This window comes from Equus caballus, chromosome 22 (genome assembly GCF_041296265.1).
Source record: "Equus caballus isolate H_3958 breed thoroughbred chromosome 22, TB-T2T, whole genome shotgun sequence".
Classification (NCBI taxonomy): Eukaryota; Metazoa; Chordata; class Mammalia; order Perissodactyla; family Equidae; genus Equus; species Equus caballus.
Genome location: NC_091705.1, coordinates 8,036,129 through 8,060,207, shown reverse-complemented (window position 1 = coordinate 8,060,207; position 24,079 = coordinate 8,036,129). Strand labels below are relative to the sequence as shown.

The window sequence follows — 24,079 nt, the reverse complement described above, 5'->3', positions numbered from 1 at the left end:
CGGCTGTTCAGGGAAGCCCCACTGCAGTCATCATGACAGTCCAGCTTTGAACCCCAGGCTCCACAAGGTAACCAGGAGTTGTCCCTCTAGTCTTGCTTCTCCCTTGTATCAGTTATTATTGCCATGATAATGCCACATAACAAATCATCCCAAAACTTAGTAGTTTACAACAATAAGTATTGACAACAGCCTGTTGTTCTGGACCAGGGCTGGCTTTTGTGGCTGGGCTCGCCCATACATCCATGGTCAGCTGGCAGGTTGGCTGGGGGCTCTCTGGTGTAGGATGGCCTTGCTCACGTGTCTGGAGCGTGGATGGCTGTCAAGTGGGGTGACAGGCAAGATGGGTTGCATGTCTTTCCTCATCCAATAGCCCAGGCCAGGCTTGTCTACATGGCACCTAGGCTGAGTTTCAAGAGAAGGAAGAGAAGCTGCAAGTCCTCTTGAGGGCTAGGTTCATTATTTTCACTGCATTCTTTTGGCCAAAGCAAGTCGTAAAACCAGCTAGACTCAAGGGAGGGGGAAATACGTTTCATCTCTTTGTGGGAGGAGCAAGGAAATCACACTGCTGAGGACATGGACCCAGGAGAGTGATGGATCGGGGCCATTTGAGCAAGGCAACACACCGATGACTCCAGTCACCTGCCTCTTACTGACCCTCATTAGAAGGAGGCCCATCCAGCAGCAGATATTTGTCCCTTACCCCCTACAGCTGTTGTCTTCTGACAGACTTGTGTTTTATTCTAGAGGCTAGAGGGAGCTACCGCACGTTCTTAAGAAAGTTAAGTGACCAGATAAAAATGGAGTTGGAAAAAGATTTTCCTCACCTTCAGGGGAGTAAGCACATTTGCCTGAGACAATCAGGGAGGCAGGGGAGAGGGGAAGGCATCTCAGGCGGTGGGAACAGGGCCTACAGAGGCCCTGGGGTGTGGAAAGACTTGGTGGCATGAACAATTATAGGAAGCCCCCACTCATTGCTTATAATTAATTAGTGTCGCCTAATTTAGCAATGAAATGTTTCTTCCCAAATGTTCCTCCAGAGAGCCCAGGACATTGATCTCCCCACTTACAGGCCAAAATTAAGGCTATGGAAGCATTCAGTGTCTTTAATTTGCTCAAGCTGGTCCACACGCATTTGTCCTCCAGGCTTCAGCAAGGAATTTCAGAGCAGAGACAAGTTTATCACAGTGTGGAGGGTCGTGGATGGGTCAGTAATGGAGTGTTGGTCTCAGACCCGGCCGAGCCACCTTCCCACTGTGCGCCTTCAGGCCAGCGCCTCTGAGACTCAGCTTTGACATCCGTGAAATGGAGCAATACCTCCTCACAGCCCTCCTGTGAGGATGAAAGGGGGTGAGGCAAGAAAAGCACGAGTGCAGTAGCTGGTAATGAAAATGTGCCCAGGAAGTGGCACGTGGCTGTCGGTCCTCCTAGTTCCTCAGTTGCCTAGAGCAGGGCCCCACACGTGACACAGCCTTCATGAGCACATCTGTGTTCTTCACAGATGTCAGTGGAAGCGCTGACTATTCCAGGCAAGGCCTAATTGCACACTTCAAGTCTCGGAAAGGAGCTCTCGACAGGGCTTGTTATTAAATAATAAGGAAATTAGTGCTCAGTCGAATTAGACGTGGCATTGATTTTTAAACTTTTATTCAAGTATTCATTTGTTTGGCATGAAACAAAGAGCAAGCAAGCAAGCCAAATTTAATCAGTATCCATTAAAGTTCCATTTTAAATATATATGTCCATATATTCAAACTATCTATGTACTTTACATATGGCATGTATTTTATATATGTATTTAAATATATAATATATGGATGTATATATAATGTATAAGTATATATTACATATAAACAAGTATATAACTACATACTTATATATATTTAAAGTATATATATGAATCAAGATAAAGGATGTATATATTTCATTTTATATAGACGTATATACACACACACACGTGCATGCTTCCATGCTGTTCAGAATTTTGCTTACCATCTTCCTCACCATTTGGAATAGGAAGGGAGCGTGAAAGCCGCGTTGGTGACAGACTCTCACCCCATGTGAAACCATAGCTAAGCACCTTCTCCAAAGTCTCAAATGCGACTTACAGAAAACTTAAAGACAAGCAGATGGAGGTTGGCTCAGGCCTGTAAGTTTTCACAGATCTTTCACCAGGGGGCCAACGTCTGCAGTAACTACGAGGTTTACTTGGGCACTATGTATAGACGTCATTCTTGTTCCAAAGGGAATTTGCATCCCATGATATATATAGCCTTTATGGAAACAGGATTTACTTTTGCTCACAAAGACGAAGAAAATGTGTGTGTGTGTGTATTTTTTCCATCCTTGGATGTGATTTTTAAGGGCTCATATGCAGTAGCTTTGCTCACCCCAAGAGGATGTCACAAAGAGTACACCAGTCAACAGTGCAGAAATCAAGACTTCCCAGGGCCGTGCAGCCAGTGAGCTCCTTCCCCCACATTTCCAGCCATCGCCCCCTGGCCCTGCAGCAGGCGGTGCTCCCACTGTTGCAGCAGACTTGGTAATGTGACCCATTTAATCCCTTAGCTGCTCCACAGACCATTAAAATGGATTAAATGGACTTTTCAGGGTTGGGGCCAGGAAATTCAGATAACTTGTACCATTGGAATCTTCCACATCTTGAATGCTGTTTGGGGTTAAAACACCGCATTCTGATTGACTTAGGGCTTATGCTTTTTTCTGTTCCCTATTGCCGCTTAACAAACTACCCCAAAACTTAGCGCCTTAAAAAAGAGCAAACACTCATTTGCTCACAATCCTGTAACGTGGGCAGGAACAGCCTGTCTCTCTCCACGAACTGCTGACTGCGGTGAGCTGACCGGGGCCAGAGGGTGAAGGCGGCTCCCCTCACACGTCAGGTATCTCATCGGAGGCGCTGGAGCAAAAGAGGTTGCTGGGCCTCCCTCTCTCCACGTGGTCTGGTCCACTAGTCGGCCAGCCCAAGATCGTATACACGGTACCTGGCATCAGGGGATGGACGCGGAAGCTGCCAACCCTTTTAAGAAGTGGCACTTCATCCTTCCACTGCATTCTATAGATCAAAGCAAGTCACCAGCCCAGCCCAGCTTGAGGCGAGGGGCAACGCACACAGGAGGGAAAGAACTGTTTGGAACCCCTGGGTATAAAGGAAGAAAGAGCAAGCAAAAGGGAGAAAATTAATGGAATTATGGTGTCTGTTGCAGAGAACATTCTAGAACACGAGCCCAGAGAAGGCCTTGCGCAGAATTACAAGGTCAGGCAAACCTGGGAAAGATTATCTAATGAATGCCCACTGATCTTAACCTGGTCAGGCTCCAGGGTTCTGTGGACCCCTTGAAACTGTATGCAAGATGTTGCCAATGTGTGCTTTTTTATTCCTGGAGGAAGGTGGGAGTCCACAGCACTCACTGTGTCCTCAAAGGAGGCTATGATCCGAAAAAGGAAGTAGCCATTGTCCTGTAACTGGCAGGCAGCATTACACCCCCGGGGACGGAACCAGCCTTGAAATTTAGCGCCAGCCCACAGTTCTAGTGTTCCCAAAACGCCAAAGCTGTTCCACCCAGCACAAGTCTGTCTTACTTTGTGTTTCTTTTTCACTGGAAACCTGTAAGTGTGTTTCTGCAAGAAGATACTTCAAATTTTAAAGTAAAGATCAAATTTCAAAGTTGAAAATGTTCTGAGAAGCCTCTTTAGGGTAGAAACGAGCCAAGGTCAAGAAGGCAGCTGGGAGGGGGGAGGGGGATGAAAGAAGATACACAGATGGAAAATGAGATGGGCCATGCGCTGGCTCCAGGCCAACTGCCATTGAAGAGACCCAAACTGCTTCCAGTTGATAAGATTTAAGGAACCTCCGTGGAAGTCTTTTGATTGCTGTATCTAACTTGTCTTTAATTTTCTCCACAGCCACGGGACCCGCTGTGCAGGGGAAGTTTCTGCCGCTGCCAACAACAATATCTGTGGGGTCGGAGTAGCATACAATTCCAAGGTCGCAGGTAAGCTGTCCCTGCCAAGCAGCAAGTGCCATGCTGGGCAGTCCGGGCCCCAGAAGGCATCACTCTCTGGTCTCCGGGTTGGCCAGGGTCCGGCAAAAATTCCCACTGGGGCAGAAGATCTGGGAGTCGTAGATTTAGCAAGAGTGAAAAAATTGTTTTATTTTAATCTATATGGCAATATTAATAAACTTTTACATTTTTTATTTGTGTAATATAAATACAGAAAAGTGCACAGGTCACAAGCACCCAGCTCAATGAATTTGCACAAACTGGCCATACCCACGTAACCATCAAGAAATGGAACAGGACCAGCCCCCAAAGCCCACAGCCTGTCCCCTCCCAGTGACCAGCACACCCAAGAACAACCACGATGCTGAGTTCTAGCAGCAAGCGATGGTTACTGCCAGTTTTTCAACTTTATATAAATGGAATTGTACACTCTGTACTCTTTCGTGTCAATATTGATATTGACACGAAAGAGTACATAATGTTTTAATGAAACTCAAAGACTATAGAATATAAGGAGACGTGTACAAATTATTGTAAACATACTCAGAACTCTTCAAAATGTTTCTGGGGGTTTTTGCATAACGCATCTCTTCTTTGAGGAAATATATTCTACCTAGAGCCTTTTTATTAAGTTCCACAAGACAGACATTTAACAATTTCATCTTTACAGGGGGCTTTAGAAATGAGGGTGGTGGGTCACTAGAAAGTTAGAAATCAACACCTCCCCTTGAAAGAGAGAGAGAGAGAGAGAATGAGAGGAGGCTCATAAGCTTTCAACGAGATGAGTGGATCCGGGCTCATTCCAAGTTTTACATCAAATTGGTTCTTAATTTATTCAGGCTGAGTCACCAACCTTGTTTTTCTTTTTTTTTTTTACAACTGTCTCGATATTTTTTCCTGGCGATTTAAGGGAACCATAAACATGCTTGGTGCTGACACTGCATTTCCAGGGACCTAAATAAAGCAAGAGCAGCCTACACAAACTGGCCAGTAACCTCCTTCAACACTATTTGCTAAGAGGCTTGCCTGAGCTGGGTACTGACTTTCCCAAAAGAACACATCTGGAAGGTTCTGAAATGTAAATAGCGGAGGCTTTGCCACTCGGGTTTCAGTTATCTTTACTTCGTGTGCATCCAAAATGCTGGGGCATTAAAATGTCAGAAGCCTTTGTGAGCTCATGGAAAAGACCACCACCCAGTTAATACTTTATAAGCCAGGCTCGTACTCTGGGTGGTGTCTGAGGCCAGGCAGGTTCCCTATTCGCAGGACACAACTGGGAGCAAGTGAAAAATCCAAACCTGGATTTCTCATTCACAGTGATTGTCTTCAGAATAGTCTCGAAGCCTCCGTGCGTCCAAAGTCACTGGCTTTTTGAACAAGGGCTTCTGAGAACCACTGCCTGCAAAAATGAAGAGTTAGGAGCACTCAGGGGCTTCACTGCGGTCTCTTTCTCCATCTACTTCTTTTATCTTTTCCTCTCTTATTATTTGTATTCTGAAAACACCTGAGCTGCTCGTCAAATGTACTTAATTCTCCTCCTTTCTTCATTTGAATTTCCTAAAGGTGAAACTTGAGACAAGGATTTGGGTGCAAGGAGTAGATTTGGGGGGTGATCCCAGAAGCCGGAGTGAGGGAAACAGGAAAAAAGATAGCGAAGCAGGGGAAGCCACGTAGGGTGTGTAGACGAGCTGGCTGCCCTCACGGACAACTGGGGCTCTGAGGGACCATGAGGACACCCCCCAGAATTGCCCCCCAAGGCAAGGAGTCCAGGGAATTTATCCACCAACTCTCAGCCCTCATTGCTCAGGGGAGGCTCCTGGGCCATGAGCACCCTGGCCTGTCCGGCCTGCCCAGCTCACACAGGCTGAGCAGAACTCCTGAGGCAGAGAAGGCACCCCAGGCAAAGACACTTGGACAGAGCCAGAGGATCTGGGCAGGTATGACAACCTCTGCCTCAGCGGACCCTGATCCCAAAGGAGAGTGAACGCAGCCTGATACCTCACAGATGCGACCTGATGGAGCTTTGTGGAACCCCGGGAGCTCAGGTCTCACAGCAGTGTTCTGAAGTCCCAGAAACTGAGACCAGAGCTGGTGGGAGGTACGCCCAGCCCCACAAAGATTTGAGCAAAGAAGCCTCGTTTCTCCACTGCCTTCACCCCGGCTTTGCTCCTCTGTCACCACTCATGCTGGTTCTGACGGCACAAGGGCCGGGAAGCTCTAGTCACCATCCTGGCCCCTCAGTACGTCCAGAGTCCTCTGGACTCCCCCAGAGGAGTGAAAGGAATTCTCCATGAGGAAGCCCTGGAGAGTTACTTAAGAATCGCAACAAAAGCAGAATTTCAGCCTCCTTGACCTAACAAATTTAAGGGGAACATTTTGTTCATTCTGGCTGGAAATTCCAAAAGTCCGCTGGTTTTTATTATTCTGAATGAGCCCTACTCTTCCATGCAATCTTTCCTCTCAGGAGCTTTCTGAGCCAGGGAAGTCTAACGTGCCACCTGCTGGCCAACCCATGTCACTGCTAGTCTCCGGCACTCAAGGTATTCAGTTAACAGATGAGGGAGGCGTTGGCAGCGAGGTCCCAAATCTCTCCTAGGTCCCAGGTCTCTCTTCACCCTGTCTTCAGAAATAGGGTAAAGTTAAGGTGCTGTAGAATCGTAGTCCAGAAAGAGAAGGGAAAGTGGAGATGAGATTGCAAAATGAGTCCTCTGAAGGGAAAAAAGGAAAAACTCGTTGAGCATTTCTTCATCTGCCCAGTAGCCTGTTGGGATTCTCTTCTATTCAAGAACTTTGCTCATTTTCCCATTGGGCTTCTTGTATTTTTCTTGTTGATTTGCAGGCATTCTTGGTATGTCCTCAGTATTAGCCCATGGCCCGTTTTAGTCGGTGCAAATACATTCTCCCAAACTTTCACGTGAGGTCATTAGTCCATCTGGATTCCACCTTTGTAGGTCATGCCAGGTGGGGATCCAGTTTTACTCTTCTCCAAATAGTGAGCTGATGTTCCCAATACCATCCATTCAAGAATTCATCCTGTCCCTTTGATTCATGGTGCCATCTTTATTGTATATTAAGTTCCAGTACATACACGGTTAGTCTCCAAGTAAATATAATTTAGATAAAACCTCCTAGCAAGTAGAAACTGAAAAGTGTAACCACACTCCTTTACTACTGGGCCTTTGTATATGCTCTTCCCTCTGCCCAGAAGACCTCCCACCACGCTTTAAGAAGAGGCCGCCTCCTCTTCATCCTTCAGCAATCAGGTCTCCCATTGCTTCCTCCAGCATCACCTCCATGACCAGTTCCTCATCTACACTTGATAAAGCGCACCGAGTTTTTCCTTCTCAGCACTCACTACTGTCAGTTATTACATATTCTTGCACATGGTTATTTGACCAATACCTTTCTCTCTTATCTCTCATCTTTCCAGTTATCTATCAAAATCTCCAAATCTTGAGACCCAAAGGGGCTCTAAAGGTCCTCTAGTCCAAACACCCACTGATACTTGCAGAATAACAATAATAGTAATAATAATAATAATTGACATCTATTGTCTCTTCCAAAGCATCAGGCACGATGCAAAACGCTTTACTCACTCAACCCTCTTTACAACCCTATCAGACATTATTGCATATTTTATATATATTATATATATATTATATATTATTACAGAGAGCAAACTGAACGTGGGGCCACACAGCTAGGCAGCTGTAGGACAATTTTGCACCCAGCACAGGTTGGCCCAGAACTTCCACTCTTGGCCCCTGCCCTCAAATGCTTGAGCAACTTCTCTTTTCCCCTGTCCTGGTATGGCCTGGATCCAGCCTGGAAGTGCACGCCTCCAGTGACAGGAAGCTCGCTCCCTGCCGACAAAGTCTGAGCTGCCTTTGGACACATGTGGCTGTTAGGAACTTCCCCCTTAGACAGCTGTCCCTTTGATGCTGCTGCCCCTTTTCATGGACACAGTTGTCACCACCTCTTCTAGGTAACTGGGGGAAACTCCCATTCGGCTGCCTCCTGAAGAGTCAATGCTCTGTAACATGTAGATGCATCCACACGCCATGTCCCAAACATCTGAATGCTGTGTGGAAGCTGTAATAACTTCAAAAACAATTATTTGCAAGTTTAATTAGTTAGATTTCCTTATCTACTTATTTAGCTCTATAAATTTTGAAAAAAAGATTAATTTCAATTTTTTGATTTTGAAAATGTCTTTCTTCAAGTAACTTTAAAAAGATAACCTAATCCTTTTCTTAATATTAATTTTTAAATCACTGTTTGACATCTTCAATCAAAGAGATTGAGACAAAAAATTAAAATTGAAAATGTGGTAGTAGTAATTGAAAATTCGCAAAACCAAATAAATGCCCAATAAATATAAATAACGAACCCTTCAAATAATGTTTCTTGCAAGTTTGTCAAATTTAAACTTCTGGGATTATTAAAGCTCAAAACTGCTCCAAGCCTTTCAGGAGATGCTGTCTCCTGCCTTTGGTCCCTCCGAGGACTCAACGATTACTCATGGTGCCTACTGTGTTTCCAGTCCTGTGGGTGGTAGACACAGCAGTGAGTCAGCAGACAAGACACCTACCCTCACACAGCTTACAGTCTAAGAGGAGACACAGACAAGGAGCGAATAAGCAAGATAATATCAAATAATGATCGCTGGTGTGAACAGAACAAAGCAAGGTGGCACAGAATAACGGAGTGGGGACACAGCAAGTGACTTGAGAGCGCCTCAGAGCAACCCCAGGGTGGGCCAGGCCAGGTAGGATGGGCCTTACCCGCCTTCCTTTTTAAGTCAGGACATACAGCCTTATGCACTGGGCCTTGAGATGAGCTCTCCTTTGATCAAAGATTCTGAAAACAGTTTGAGAACCACACTGTTGACCATTATCAAAACACTGAAATTTCTCTACCAGCAATGAATTGCTTCCACATATTTGGCCAATAAAAGTCAAAATATTTCAGCGAGTTTACACATATTTCATCTGAGTTTGTAAATAACCAATAAAAATCTCCTATTAGCACAGCAATTAACATGTCTTTAGATCCTTAAGACCGAGATCAGCATGAATTCGCTCCTTAGCCTGCAGATTGATATTCACGAGCACGAAAAGGTGGTGATTAGCAACACTGAGGTTTGTGGGCTGCTGTAGCATTTCCCGGCATCGGTGCAAGCTCACCTTTTGTAACAGAAGCAGAAGCAGAAAGAATTTAGCTCAAATCCAGGGCCGTGTAGCCCCTAGAGCCCAGGGCCGGTGCAGTGAGAGCTGTGCAGGCAGGAGGTGAGGCTCAGACCCTAAAAAGAGGGGAGTCACAGCGTTACCGCGGTCATTGAGGTGGTGATCAGGCCTGCAGGGCGGGGGCTAGAAATGCCTGATGAGCACTGTGTGTCTTCTTGCCATTGAATCTCATCAGCCCATGGAGGACTTTACAAACGTGAAGACACTGAGTCCTGCCGCCTTTGTCTTCCCTCTCCCTCTGCCTCTTGCTCTCATTCTCTTGCCTCACCCTCATTCCCTCTCTCTCTCTCTCTCTCTCTCTCTCTCCCTCAGCGCCCCCCTGTAGCTCCTAGAGCATTTAGGGACAGAGGAAAGGCCCTCCCTAAAAACCCTCAGGTCACCCTGAGCCTCTGTCTTGGCTGCTAATGGTGCAGTCGCTTGCAAAAATTAATGCTATATCGCATTCAATTAATGCATGCCTCATTCGTCCTGAGTTTAACGAGATTAAAAGGATGTCCGGGCGCCTGAATATGAATAGGAGGCTTGCTCCCAGTCTGTGGCTGCCCCTGCCTCCCTAGACGCTGAAACAGAGGATTAACACACACCCGGTCTGATGTTCTGTGCAACACAAAGGGAGCCAGGGAAGGGATGAAGAGGGAAAGAGGCAAAGCGACAAGAGCTGCAAAGAAAGAGGGTACAGGGCACGGCTGGAAGCACCACGCACTGGCTGTATGACAAAATCCAGTGTGGCCACTGGTTGGCATGTGTGACAGTCCAGGCCTACTTTTGCCAGAGTTGAATTTCTCTCGTCTTCCAGTTGGAGTGGACTGTTCAGCCCTGGTCACCTGGGCACTAGATGAGTTCGAGACCATCTGAGTTTTCTCCTTGCAGGAAAGTGAACACCAGCCTCTCTGCAATGTTTCCCCACCCACAAAGCGGGCAGGACTTCTTCCAGAAAGAAACTGCGCTATTCTGCTTCTTCTTTGACCTGTTGGCCACCTTCCTTTGTGAACACATTTTTTAAATAAATGAAATATAGTTGGACCAAAAGCAAAATGTAGAGTTTTAGATTTCCTGTCCCTTGTGAAATGAACCATCAGACTCAGCTTCCAGAAGGTTCAAACCAAAGACTGTGCTTATTCCTGATGAGCTTCCTCCAGGAGAATGGATGTTAACTGATAATTGGATATTTCTTGGTAAAAGCGGTGCCTCGACTTAGAGGTTAATGGTAGAGGACAGAAAATTTGAACTGGTTCTTATTTGTTCTTCAGGCCTTGTCATTTCTGTTAGGGAGAAAATCAACAAAATAAAGTAATATTACCATGCATTTATTCACCAAATATTTATCAAGCTTAAGCTAAATTCCAAGCACCATGCTGAAGCCTGGGGACACAGAAGTGAACAAAGTAGACACATACCCTGTACGCAAAGACGAAGCTGTCTGGTGGTGAATGAAGGACACAAATAAACAATTGTAGCGGATGACTGAGAAGCCTGGTGCTGACAGAAGACCTGGAGAGCTGCGTGCAGAAAGACTTCTGGGGAAATGCTTGCTGAACGCATAGGTCAGTTAGGAGACGGGCAAGCCCTAGGGGAGGTTGCAATGCCGGCACAAGCGGTGGGCTATGAGATGCTGGGGAGGAAAGAGACTCTTCAGAGAAAAGACAATTTCATGTCAGTTTCACGCGCTCTGCAAGAACCTGAGTTGTCCTTATTGAAATTGATTTGCACACGATGTTAAGAGAGTGATGCTTGTGTAACAATGTCCTTTGACCATGGGGGACACGTAAGGAGTGTCAGGATCCGGGCTTTGACTGTGTTCAGCCTAGCTCCTTCATTTCAAAATTCCTGCGGGCAGAAAGACTTAGGTCAGCTTCACAAACACTTTAGGCTCCTTGCCACAAAATAGTGTATCAAGCAGAAGACAATATGGCCCCAGAAAGCGATGTTTTGAGGGTAGTGATGGAGGGACAAATATCCATCCCATTGGTTGCCCCTGAGTTAACGCTGGAGAGGCTTTTTCTGGATAGCAGAGAGTGAGTGCCCCTTCTCCCTGTGTCCCTGTACACAAACTTTACAAAGGTGACACAGGGAGAAAGACGAAGGGGTTGTTTCACGTACCCCATGACTAATATATTTTAGAATGACCCAGTCAACATTTCTGTCCTCCCAAATCCCCTTCTCAGTTATAATGCAACTGGGAGTTCCTCTTTTCCTGACCCTCCCGCCTTGACTGTCCCTGCCCCTCCTTCTGCCCTCTGCCCTCTAGGTTTTCTCCTTAAATATCTAATATCAATTGCCTTCCCCCACGGTCATGCACAGTAGCTTTATTTCTCCTCTGAAATTTGGTCTTGGAGGCTGAGCTTCCACTTAGAAACAGGCTTATCAAGAAACATCTTCAACAAAGCTGATTTTTCCCCATTAGGAATTCTAGTAACATTTGATACGGGAATAAAGTTTTCTTGAAATAGTTACATAAGGAAAGGCATGGGTCCAAAGGGATCGAGTGGGCCAGTCTGTGCATCCTTCTTGATCCTCTGAAGGCGTACCCACATGGCGGGAGGTTAGACTCAGGATTCTGCAACATCCCCCAGGGCAACAGGGATGGCAGACCCTCCAACCACACCCAGAACACCAGCTTCTTCCTAGCCTGTCTCCTGTGAACTGGGGCACCAAAACATGATATTTCCCTGCCCGCACGTGTCCACAGGTATCCGGATGCTGGACCAGCCATTTATGACGGACATCATCGAGGCCTCCTCCATCAGCCACATGCCTCAGCTAATCGATATCTACAGTGCCAGCTGGGGCCCCACAGACAATGGGAAAACAGTGGATGGGCCCCGAGAGCTCACACTTCAGGCGATGGCTGACGGTGTGAACAAGGTAAAGTCGTTCCGGCCGCCACAAGACCCTGGTCCACTCACATGGGATGAGGGGTGGGGGAGACATGGGGGAGGGAGAGGAGGTGAGACAGTGGTACCGAGGGGCAGGGCAGGGGGCGGAAGGTGGGGCTGTTACCCTGTGCATTAGCTCAGGTCCTGTGAGAAATCCAAAAATGGGGTTAGCCATGCATATTTATTGCAGGGAACACCTGTGAAGGACAAAGGGGAGGGGGGCAGGAGGACGCAAGGGGGCGCTTTCAGAAGGTGATGCTGGCCTGGCCCCTGCGAAGGAGCAGGGAAGAAGGAGGGTCCCTCTGGGGGCCTGCACCAGCATCCCCACCGTGCCAGTCATCGGCTGGGAGCAGTCTCCAGGCAGTGGGGTCTCCACCGCAAACGAGTTTGTGGATCCAAGGGGCAGCAGCGGGAGCTGTGAATCCACAATGCTCCCATGGCAGGAGTCTGAGCCGAGCGTTTTCGTGGCTGCTCATCCCTGAGGTCAGCCTGGGAATGCACAGAATCCAGGAGAAGAGACCAAGGCAGAGCTTCCAAAGGAAGGGCTGCCGGGAGACAGGGTTCCTGCTGGTCTGCAGCCTGTGGGGCAGGAGTCGCCTCGCTGAGGTCTCAGGACAGGACTCGCCCCATGCAAGACATGCACCAGGCTAGGGATCTGAGTCTCCTGGGTTCAGGCTCCAGCTCTGCCGCTCGCTATCTGAGTGTCTTTCTACCCGTGACTTGCCCTGGCTGTGCCTCAGTTTTCCTGCTTGTAGAATGGTGATAACCGTACCTTCCTCCTAGGATCTTGTGAGTGTAAATGAGATAAATAAGTAAGTGCTTGGCACTGGGAAGTGCCCTGCAAAGGGTTGGTGCTTGTCTTGGTCATTATGGACTCTTAACCAATGGTCCCAAAACTTTGTGGCATAAAGCACAGTGTTTGATTAGGCTGTGGATTCTGTGGGTCAAGAACTCCCAAGGGCACAGTGGGGATGGCTCCTCTCTGCTCCACAATTCCTGGGCCTCAACTGGAAGACGCGTGACTTGAATTACCAAACTGCTGTGTCTTCACGTGCCCTTGCCATGTGCTGAATGACTTGCTATTGGTGCCACAACACCCACTACTTGCAGCACTTAGCCATTTGTCTTCTTTAGTCTGTTTTCAGGACTTGACTCGCTGACAGGCTGACAGCAATGCCCTCTCCACGCTTGCAGTTCGCTTGTCTAACCAGCCATGGCATGGGACTCACATCCCAAAGATGAGAACGATAGCGTGTGCAGTGAGAGTTGTCAGGCCCTAAGAAAGGGGGGCACAAGTGTGTGAGGTTTAGGATAGGGACTTCTGGAAGCCCATTTAAAAATTTTTTAAGTTTCGTGTCCTGAATTTTGACAAATTTCAAATAGATGAAATTGCTATAGCCATATTTGCATATACAAGCTAGGATAATTATAAATAAATTGTAAAATGCGTCTGTTCTACATACATGTTTAGATTATTTATAGTCTGTATGGAAAATACATAAACTCATTACCTATATATTTACGACACTGAAATAGAATATATGTATGAAATAACTGTATATTTAACAGTAGTCTAGAAAGGTAAAAATATTGAAGAAAATCAGAGAGGACAAGCGAAGCCTATTTTTTTTTTGAAGAGTTGCAATATACCAAACACTGTAGTTTAATATTTTTTTTTAACCACTATGCATTAGACCCCCAGAACTTATTTATCTTATAACTGGAAGTTTGTACCTTTGACCAGCATCTCCCCATTCTTTCCCCCTCCAGCCCCTGGTAACCACCATTCCACTCTCTGTTTCTGTGAGTTCAGTTTTTAGATTCCACATGTAAGTACTCCAGTGCTGTAGAGTCGTGTGTCACTTAGTGACAGGGATATGTTCTACGAAATACATCAGTAGGTGATTTTGTGGTTGTAAAAATATTATAGAGTGTGCCTTCACAAACCTAGGTGGTATAGCATATTGCACACCTAAGCTATATGGTACTAATCTTATGGGACCACCATGGTATATGTGGTCCATCGTTGACCCAAACGGCGTTCTGCAATGCATGACTGTTTGTCTTTCTCTGTCTGATCTATTTCACTTAGCGTAATGCCCTCAAGGTCCATTCATGTTGTCACAAATGGCAGGATTTTCTTCTTTTTGAATAATATTCCATTATATATATATACCACATCTTCTTTATCCATTCACGTGTCCTTGGACGCATAGGTTGTTTCCATGTCTTGGCTATCGTGAATGATGCTGTGAACATGGGGGTGCAGATATCTCTTTGAGACAGTGATTTCATTTCCTTTGGATATATACCCAGAAGTGGGATTGCTGGATCAAATTTTTGGAAGAATCTTCATACCATTTTCCATAGTGGCTGCCCCAATTTGCCTTCCCACCAACAGCACACAAGTGTTCCTCTTTCTCCACATCCTCGCCAGCATTTATTATCTCTTGTCTCTTTGATAATCGTGAAGGCTACTTTTTCTATACATTTCCTAGGTCAGAGAACACATGTGCTTTCTTCTCCAGCTATCCTCAGAAACTAGCCTAGGACTTGAAAACATGGTAATCAGCTATTCAATAAATAGCTGTGGAATTGATACATAAATGGAATTTGATGGTTAAAAGCTTAAGACCCACAGAGATATCTATGACTGTAGCGGACACCACTGGCACCCACCTTGATCCCCTTTGTCAGGCTGGGGCCACCGCCGGCTGCTATGACTGTTTGCTGCTGCTGACTCCCAGCTGCCCCTCCCCTGGAGAATTGCCCTGGTTGATGGGAGTCTTCTCATCCTGATGGTTATGCCCCGACTCGTACCCAGGGGCAGGCTTTCCCACCTGACTGACTCAGGGTAGGAAAAGCCAGCCTGCTTGCCTCCAGCAGAGACCACTCTGGGGTGTAATTTATGCTCCAGAGCCCCCAGTGAATCAGGCTAAGGCTAGACTTGACTCGAGACCACATTGTTTTGGGGTTCCTTCCACTGCTTATCGTGTTTCACTCCCTTGCTCACAGGTTTCTCCTGAGCGCTCCCCCAATAAATCTGATGTACCTGAAACCCTGCCTCAGGCTCTGCTTCTCGAAACCCACCCTGTGACCTTAGCTCATTAGGGTTCCCTTTTTCCTTTGACTGCCAGGAAGTTCAGAACTAAGTTTGTGCCTAACATGTACCTTTTTTTAAGGCTAGATTTTCTGCCACCCTACCCTTTGCTCCCCTCTCTTCACCAATCATGGCCTCCAAAATCTTTCCTTAGCTTTTATTCTCATATCGTTTTTTGTGTTTTTATTGCCTCTAAGCCTCCGAATACTAAACAGTGTAAAATTTGTGAAAGAATTGGTGAAATGAGCTTAATTTTATTAGAATCAATTTAGGTGTGAAAAATCTACCTTTGGATTCTCAAATTGTTGCTTGCTTACACACATTCCTAGTCTTAAGGGACTAAAGCATCTCATTGGACAAAAATCTACAGCAGCCGGGCTCTAAACAATCGTACACAGTAAGTCAGAGCAGGGGCCAGGCAGCCCAGTCCACAGGCCAAACCCAGCCCACCAGCTGTCTTTGCAAATAAAGTTTTATTGGAACACAGCCAGGCCCAGCAAGGCCTTTGTGTCTTTCAGTCACAATTTCTCTTCCAATCGCAGCTGTCACAGGCTCCACACACCAGGAAGCACACGGGGCTTTAAATGAATGGAATCATGAGTCAGTCACAGGCTTTTCTGCTGGTCTGTCCGCATCTCCGTTTTGACTGGACAGCCAACGTTACACGACAGGAAATCTGCTACTTCTGCTGAAGGGATGGTTTTTTTAAATGTGGCATGAACAAGTGGGGGACTGAGCTTAAAAGTTAGGAGATTATGGGGGCTGGCCCCGTGGCCGAGTGGTTAAGTTCGCGCGCTCCGCTGCAGGCGGCCCAGTGTTTCGTCAGTTCGAATCCTGGGCGCGGACATGGCACTGCTCATCAGACCACGCTGAGGCAGCGTCCCACATGCCACAACTAGAAGAACCCACAACGAAGAATACACAACTATGTACCGGGGGGCTTTGGGGAGAAAAAGGAAAAAATAAAAAAAATCTTTAAAAAAAAAAAAAAAAAAGGAGATTAAGTTCTAGCCTCGCTCCTGTCCCTCATGGCCTGCGAGACTTCAGACTGGTCACTTAGCTTCTCCATTCCTCCCTTTCTTCTTCTGTTAAATAGTCTACATCAGTGCTTATCAAAGTGTGGCCACTAGCCCTCCTGGGAGTTTATGGGAAATGCAGAATTGCAGCCCCACCCACCCTCCTGACATGTCAGAATCTACATTTTAACAAGATCCCATTAAAGTTTGAGAGGTGCTGCTGTAAATGATCTCTAGAATACATATTATGAAACCCTAAGATACTAAGACCATAATATATGTGGGTTTAAAAAACCCACTGCATGAGGCACTGCATGTCCTCGTCAGGGTGGTGCATTGGATGGACTGATGACTGAGCCAGATGCTCTAGCTTGTCTCTGAGTTGCAGGAAATGAGATCCAGGGAGCCCAACTAAAGGGGTTTCTTGTTGTAAGGATGCACGAGGAGTGATGAGTGCAATGGGACGGATTCAGGCAGCACCTCATACAGATGGAGATCAGAGAGATGTTCTAGATTCAAGGTGGCTGCAGGACACCGGCCACAAGAGTATAGAGATCCACACTAGGGCCCTGCAGTCATGGGGCACAGCCACTCTCACCTTGACTGTTTCTCACTGGGTTTGTGTGTCTCTCTCTTCAACGCATTTTTCCTCCTCCTTGAGGCTAATGTTCATACAATACTTCTGCTTAGCCATGGCCCCATCAGCACCCTTGTTTGTCACAATCTGTCAGACTCTACTCCAATTGCCATCTGCTCCCTCTCCAATGCTTTAAGGGGAATTTTGGTCCAAAATTAGGGGAGACATCCCTCCCCCTGGTAGGCTTCAAAAATAAGAAATGTGCTTCTGTTGGAAAGGTTCAGAACTTGAAGTGTCAGAGGTCAGTCAGAAGGTTGCTAACAGAGCCCCCTGTCTTTTCTATTCCAATAACATCAAGTGGCAGTGGTCCATACTCACACTGGTTCTTCAGCCCTCTGATGGAGAAGTTTCTTCTGAGCTGTTGAATTCTTTCAAAGGTCTAAACAGAAATACAACACCATATGTCCTTCTCTGTTACAGGTTGAATTGTGTCCTCCAAAAGTCCATATATTGAAATCCTAACCCCCAGCACCTCAGAATGGGACCTTATTAGAGTCTCTGCAGATGTAATTACAGGCAGACCTTGGAGTTGTTGCAGGTTAGGTTCCAAACCACCGCACTAAAGTGAATATCACAATAAATCAAATGCCGCAATAAAGTGAATGTCACAATAAAGTGAGTCACATTAATTTTTTGGTTTCCCAATACATAGAAAAGTTATGTTTATACTACAGTGTAGTCTATTAAGTGTGCAATAGCATTATGTCTAAAAAAATGTACATACCTTAATTAAAAAATACTTTATTGCTAAAAAATGTTAATGATCATTGAGCCTTCAGTAAGTTGTAATTTTCTGCTGGTAGAGGGCCTTGCCTCCATGTTGATGGCTGCTGGCTGATGAGGGTAGCATTTGCTGAAGGTTGGGGTAGCTGTGGCAATTTCTTTTTTTTTTTCTTTTTTTTTGAGGAAGATTAGCCCCGAGCTAACTACTGCCAATCCTCCTCTTTTTGCTGAGGAAGACTGGCCCTGAGCTAACATCCATGCCCATCTTCCTCTGCTTTATACGTGGGACGCCTACCACAGCATGGCTTTTGCCAAGTGGTGCCATGTCCGCACCTGGGATCCGAACCCCAGGCCACTGAGAAGCAGAACGTGCAAACTTAACCACTGCGCCACTGGGCCGGTCCCTCTGGCAATTTCTTAGAATAAGACAACAATGAAATTTGCCACATCGATTGACTCTTCCTTTCACAAACAGTTTCTCTGTAGCATGCGACGCTATTTGATAGCATTTTACCCACAGTGGAACATTTTTCAAAGCTGGAGTCAGTCTTCTCAAAATCTGCTGCTGCACTATCAACTCAGTTTATGTCATATCCTCAATCCTTCATTGGCGTTTCAACAGTCTTCACAGCATCTTCACCACAAGTAGATTCCATCTCAAGAAACCACTTTCTTTGCTCATCCATAAGAAGCAACTCCTCATCCATTCAAGTTTTATCATAAGACTGTAGCAATTCAGTCACATCTTCAGGCTCCACTTCTAATCCTATTCTCTTGCTATTTCCACCGTATCTGCAGTTACTTCCTCCACCGCAATCTTGAACTCCTCAAAGTCATCCATGAGGGCTGGAGTCAACTTCTTCCAAACTCCTGTTAACGTTGATGTTTTGAGCTCTTCCCATGAACCATGAAGGTTTCACCTTACTTTGCCCAGCTCCATCAGAGGAGCCACTATGGCAGCTACAGCCTTACAAAATGTGTTTCTTAAATAAAAAGACTTGAAAGTCAAAACTGCTCCTGGATGCACAGGCTGCAGAATGGATGCAGTGTTGGCAGACACGAAAACAACACTAATCTTGTTGCACATCTCCATCAGAGCTCTTGGGTGACCAGGTGCACTGTCAATGAGCAGTCATGTTTTGAAAGGAATCTTTTCTTCTGAGCAGTAGGTCTCAACAGTGGGCTTAAAATATTCAGTAAACCATGTTGTAAACAGATGTGCTGTCCTCCAAGCTTTGTTGTTCCCTTCCCAGAGCACAGGGAGAGTAGATTTAGCATAATTTGTTTGTTTGTTGGTTTGTTTTTCATGTTGTAGATTTTTTTTTTTATTGTGGCCATAATAGCTTATAACATTGTGAGATTTCAGTTGTACATTATTACTTGTCATACAACGTGTAAGTATGCTCCTTCACCTCTTGTGTCCACCGTCCAACCTCCCTTCCCCTGGTAACCACTAATTTGTTCTCTTTGTCTGTAAGTTTGTTTGTATTCCACATATGAGTGAAATCACATGGTGTTTGTCTTTCTCTGTCTGGCTTATTTCGCTTAACATGATGTCCTCAAGGTTCATCCATGTGGTTGCGAATGGGACAATTTTGTCTTTTTTATGGCTGAGTAGTATTCCATTGTGTGTGTGTGTATATATATATATATATATATACACACCACATCTTCTTTATCCAATCATCAGTCGATGGGCACTTGGGTTCCTTCCCTGTCTTGGCAGATTTAGCATATTTTTAAGAGCCCTAAGATTTTCAGAATGGTAAATGAGCATTGGCTTCAACTTAAAAGGCACCAGCTGCATTAGCCCCTAACAAGAGTCTCTCGGTCCTTTCAAGCTTTGAAGCCAGGCACTGACTTCTCCTCTCTAGCTATGAAAGTCCTAGATGGCATTTTCTTCCAATACAAGGCTGTTTCATCTGCATGGAAAATCTGTTGTTTAGTGTAGCCTCCTTCATTAATGATCTCAGGTAGATCTTCTGGACGACTTGCCACGGATTCTGCATCAGCACCTGCTGCCTCACCTTGCACTGTTAGGTGATGGAGACGCTGCTTTCCTTAACTTCATGAACCAACCTCTGCTGGCTTCAAACTTCTCTGCAGCTCCCTCCTCTCTCTCATGCTTCACAGAATTGAAGAGAGTCAGGGCCTGGCTCTGGATTAGGCTTCGGCTTAAGGGAATGCTGTGGCTGGTTTGATCTTCTATCCAGACCATTAAAACTTTCTTCATATCAATAATAAGGCTGTTTCACTTTCTTGTCATTCATGTTTCACTGGAGTGGCACTTTTAATTTCTGTAGATAACTTTTCTTTTGCACTCACAACTTGGCTGTTTGGCGCACAAGCCTGGCTTTCAGCCTATCTCGGCTTTTGACTTGCCTTCCTCACTAAGCTTGATCATTTCTAGCTTTTGATTTAAAATGAGAGATGTGCAACTCTTCCTTTTGCTTGAACACTTAGAGGCTTATTAATTGGCCTAATTTCAATATTGCTGTGTCTCAGGGAAGAGGGCGCCTGAGGAGAGGGGGAGAGCCAGGGGAGCCGCTGGTCGCTGGAGCGGTCGGAACACACATGATATTTGTTAAGTTCACCATCTTACACAGCTGCAGTTCGCGGCGCTCCAAAACAATTACAGTAGCAACATCAGAGATCACTGATCACATAACAAACATGATAACTTCGAAAACATTAGAAATATTCTGAGAATTACCAAACCATGACACAGACACATGAAGTGAGCAAATGCTGTTGGAAAAATAGCCCTGATAAACTTGCTCAATACAGGGCTGCCACAAACCATCAATTTGTAAAAAACATGAAATCTGCAAAGCTCAATAAAGCAAAGTGCAACAAAATGAGGTATGCCTGTAGTTAAGATGAGGTCATACTGGAGCAGGGTGGGTCCCTAATGTGGTGTGACTGGTGTCTCTATAAAAAAGAATAATTTGGACGTAGACACATCCACAGGGAGAACGCCACGAGGCATTCCGCCCCGATGAATGCAGAGATCAGGGTGCTCCTACAAGCCAAGGAAGGCCAAAGATTGGCAGCAAACCACCAGAGCTGGGGGAGAGGCACGGAACAGGTTCCCCCTCACAGCCCTCAGGAGGAACCAACCTTACCAACACCTGGGTCTTGGCCTTCGAGCCTCCAGAACTGCTAGACAATAAACTCCTATCACTTACACCACCCAGTTTGTGGTACTTTGTTACAGCATCCTTAGAAAACCAATCCAGCTTCCAGTCTTGGAATGGACAGTCAAAAAAGGGATGTGACCAGACTCAAGCCAAACGGTCGCTTCTCCAGGTTACCCTTGATGTCACCTGGCTCTCTCTTCTATAGCCAAGATGGCTGACAGTTGATCCAATTACGACTTTTTTCTTCTCATCTGGGACCTTGAGGGTATCCTCCCTCCATTCTCTAACATAATCCCAAAGGAGAAGCATGCAAAAATTCTCATGATATAATAATACTAGGAGAGAAAGATGTTTCTGCGTTAGGGGCAGTGCCAGGCTGCAGTTGGCTCCAGATGACACCACATTAGTAACTTGAAACTAGACATGGAAACTGGCAAATAAAAATCTTGTGTGTCCCCTTCAGAGAGCTGGTTGTTAAACATTTACCAGCACATCCTAGTTAGAGGACTCTGCTGGCTTTCCTTAAGTTATAGCATTTAGAGACTCACCTATTCTTCCTGTGCGGCAAGGCCAGCCTTGCCTTAGTGACAGGGAAATTCCCTTTGGGAAGAGGGAATCACCAGAAATCACTAAGGTTTTGTGTTTCCCAAAAATGACCAGTTTCCCAACCATAGTGTCCAGTTACCAGAAACTGTGGGGGACAACTCTCCTAAGCAATCCAAGTAAAGACCACGCAGCTTAGGCCATCCAGCCCTTGTGCATTTAATAAAAAGATCCCAGAAACACAATTATGAAATGGGAAACCGAGTCCTTGAGAGTAGACAGCATCCATGACGGTGGCTAGACATCTTCGCTGCCCTTGGACGGGGCCCAGTTAGGAGATAATGACGTAATGTTTTATTATAAGGTTATGCCAGTCGGCCGTTGACATTCAGCCCATCTGAGACGCAACAAGGATCCGTGACAGCTGAGCAGCACAATGCAGGCTACCGAGGGAGTCTATCAAGAGGACCGGGGTGCAAGGGAGGTGGTGGTGCGGCCCTGTTTCAGTGTCCAGACCCTTAGGAGTTTTTAGATCAAAACTTTGACATACAAGCAGCTTGTTTCCTTATTGCATAATTCACAGTGTGCCTGGAGAGAAATGGTTGCACATCCAAGCCCAGAACCAGGTGACAGCAGGTACCCAGAGGAACACTTGGCAGATGTCCCCTCCCCAACAGACACAGATTTTCACTGAGAAGCATTTTCTGACGCCCGAGGCCAAAAGAGAGTCAGGCGAGTAGGTGACTTCTGCCCTCAGTCCACATTTGCAATGCAGATGGTGCTCAGTGCTGCACAGCCCCGCGGCTCCTGTCATTCTTCGCGGACTTCTGAACCGCTCCACCACATCTCGAGTCTGAGTACGCTCTCTCCTTCTCTGCAGCCTCCCCGGCTGCAAGTAAAAAGGTCCTTTCAAGTGTGATTGTTCTGCAGAGCATGCCGAGCACACCAAAACTTAAGAGAAAAATTGCTCTGACTTATCTTCAGATGACAACACGTAAATATTTTAGAAAGTGAAGTATGATGAAAAATACATGATTCCTCATTTGACTTTCCCCCAGGCTGTGGGAAGGATTCTTTCCTTGTTTCAAGGTGACATTTTTTTTGGACAGTATTGTACAATTTGGTGAGTGATGGTGTATTGTCTATCAGCAAAGATTTCTTTTCAGTTATTTCAGTTGTCTGGTCTACTCTAAAAGAAAATCCGCCTCTGAAAGGCAATCTTCACCTAAACAAAGGAGTCAGATAGTTACCTATCACACAAAGGCAGTTCTTATGCTTGTCTTTCAATTTTAGCATCCTGCAGATAGGTTTGTTTGACCAACATAGTAATGATAAAAAAAGGAAGAGGAAAAGAAAGATAAGAGACTTTTATCGGGGATGTATTGTTTGCCTCACATGCCACCACTCCCAGTCTCTGACATCTGCTTCACACAAAAACATCACCTAACTGGCTCCTTAGGGATTTGAGTTTGCATCTCCTAAGTTGGCTCAATAAATACTTGGGGGAGGCAGAAAGGAGCAGGCAAGAAGGAAGAGAAGAAGGAAACTTTTTTCCTTTGTTTATTTCAGTCTCTTCCTCTTCAACTTTATAGTCCACACATTGAAGCTCCAGTTAAAGCAGGCTTCACATTACATATGGGAAGTAGATGACAGTCAGAGACCCCTGAATTATGAGATATCCCATCACTGACTGCTGTCTTAGTTTGGAATCCCCCAGAAGCAGACTCTGAGACAAGGATTGAGTTCAAGTAGTGGATTTGGGAGCTAAAGGAACACCAGTAGTGAATGGGGAGGTATGAGAGGGAAGAAAAGAACCAACAAAGGATGTGTTATTGAGCCAGCTACCACTGAGAGCAACCGGAGCTTAATCCCACTAGGACGATGGAAAACCATGTAGGACACACACTGAAGTTCTCTCATCTGATGGCGAGGGAGCTGGGGTAAAAGTCACTAAGTAAATGCCCCAGCACTTCCAGCCCCGGGGCAAGAGAGCAGAGCAGCCTTCAGCCTCCCAGGAGAAAGCCCCTCCAGAGAGAGATACCTATGATGGCCTTGAGAAATCCCCTGTGCGCAGAAGGTATAAAGTCTAAGGGATATGAGACAACACCCACTGCCATCTGCTACAGTCTCGAGAGCACAGTTTGAACAAAACCTCATCTGAGTGATGCGGGGTCAGTGAGACAAGGAGTCGAAAGAAAGATTTCTTGGACTCTCAAGGTCTGGCAGTAGTGCTCTTTTATTTAGAGAATAGTGTGGAATAGCATGGGGACAGGACCCATGGGCAGTCAGAGCTGCTGTGTGGGGACAGGACCCACAGGCAGGAGGAGATGCTGCTGCATGGGGACAGGACCCATGGGAAGTAAAGAGCTGCTGCTGCTGGCATGGGTTGAGGGTAGGGCTAAATTTAAGGCATAGGTATGTGAGTTATCTCTTTACAAGATAAAGGAAAGAATATGTTAAAAAGTCATTAAAATGGTATCAGTGCAGGTGGGGTCTGGTTATTGGGTCGTCTTATAACTTTTAGATAAGAATCAAACCGGATTAAGTAAATGGCAGAAGCCACTACCTTGAATATTATCTTCAGCTAAAGACAAAGGAGGATGTTGGTGGTGGGGGGAGTCAGCTACATGAGGTTACCAGACAAGCACAATAAACAATACTTAAGTCCTTGCCTTCCCCATTAAGAGTTTCCAGAGATAAGGCCATCCCCCCTTCCTCCTGGTGCAGAGAGGGAGACACCCCCCACAGATGGAGACTTCCTTCACAAATGCAAATGTCT

At 45.9% G+C, this 24,079-nt stretch overlaps 1 protein-coding gene across 1 annotated transcript in view; it reads left to right on the top strand.

Moving 5' to 3' along the window:
• PCSK2 (proprotein convertase subtilisin/kexin type 2) overlaps positions 1-24,079 on the top strand; it is a 262,151-nt gene that overhangs the window by 202,177 nt on the left and 35,895 nt on the right. The window contains exons 7-8 of the mRNA XM_001491591.7: positions 3,922-4,010; positions 11,955-12,130. Coding sequence (XP_001491641.2) covers positions 3,922-4,010; positions 11,955-12,130 — 265 coding nt within the window. The remainder of the gene's footprint in view (positions 1-3,921; positions 4,011-11,954; positions 12,131-24,079) is intronic.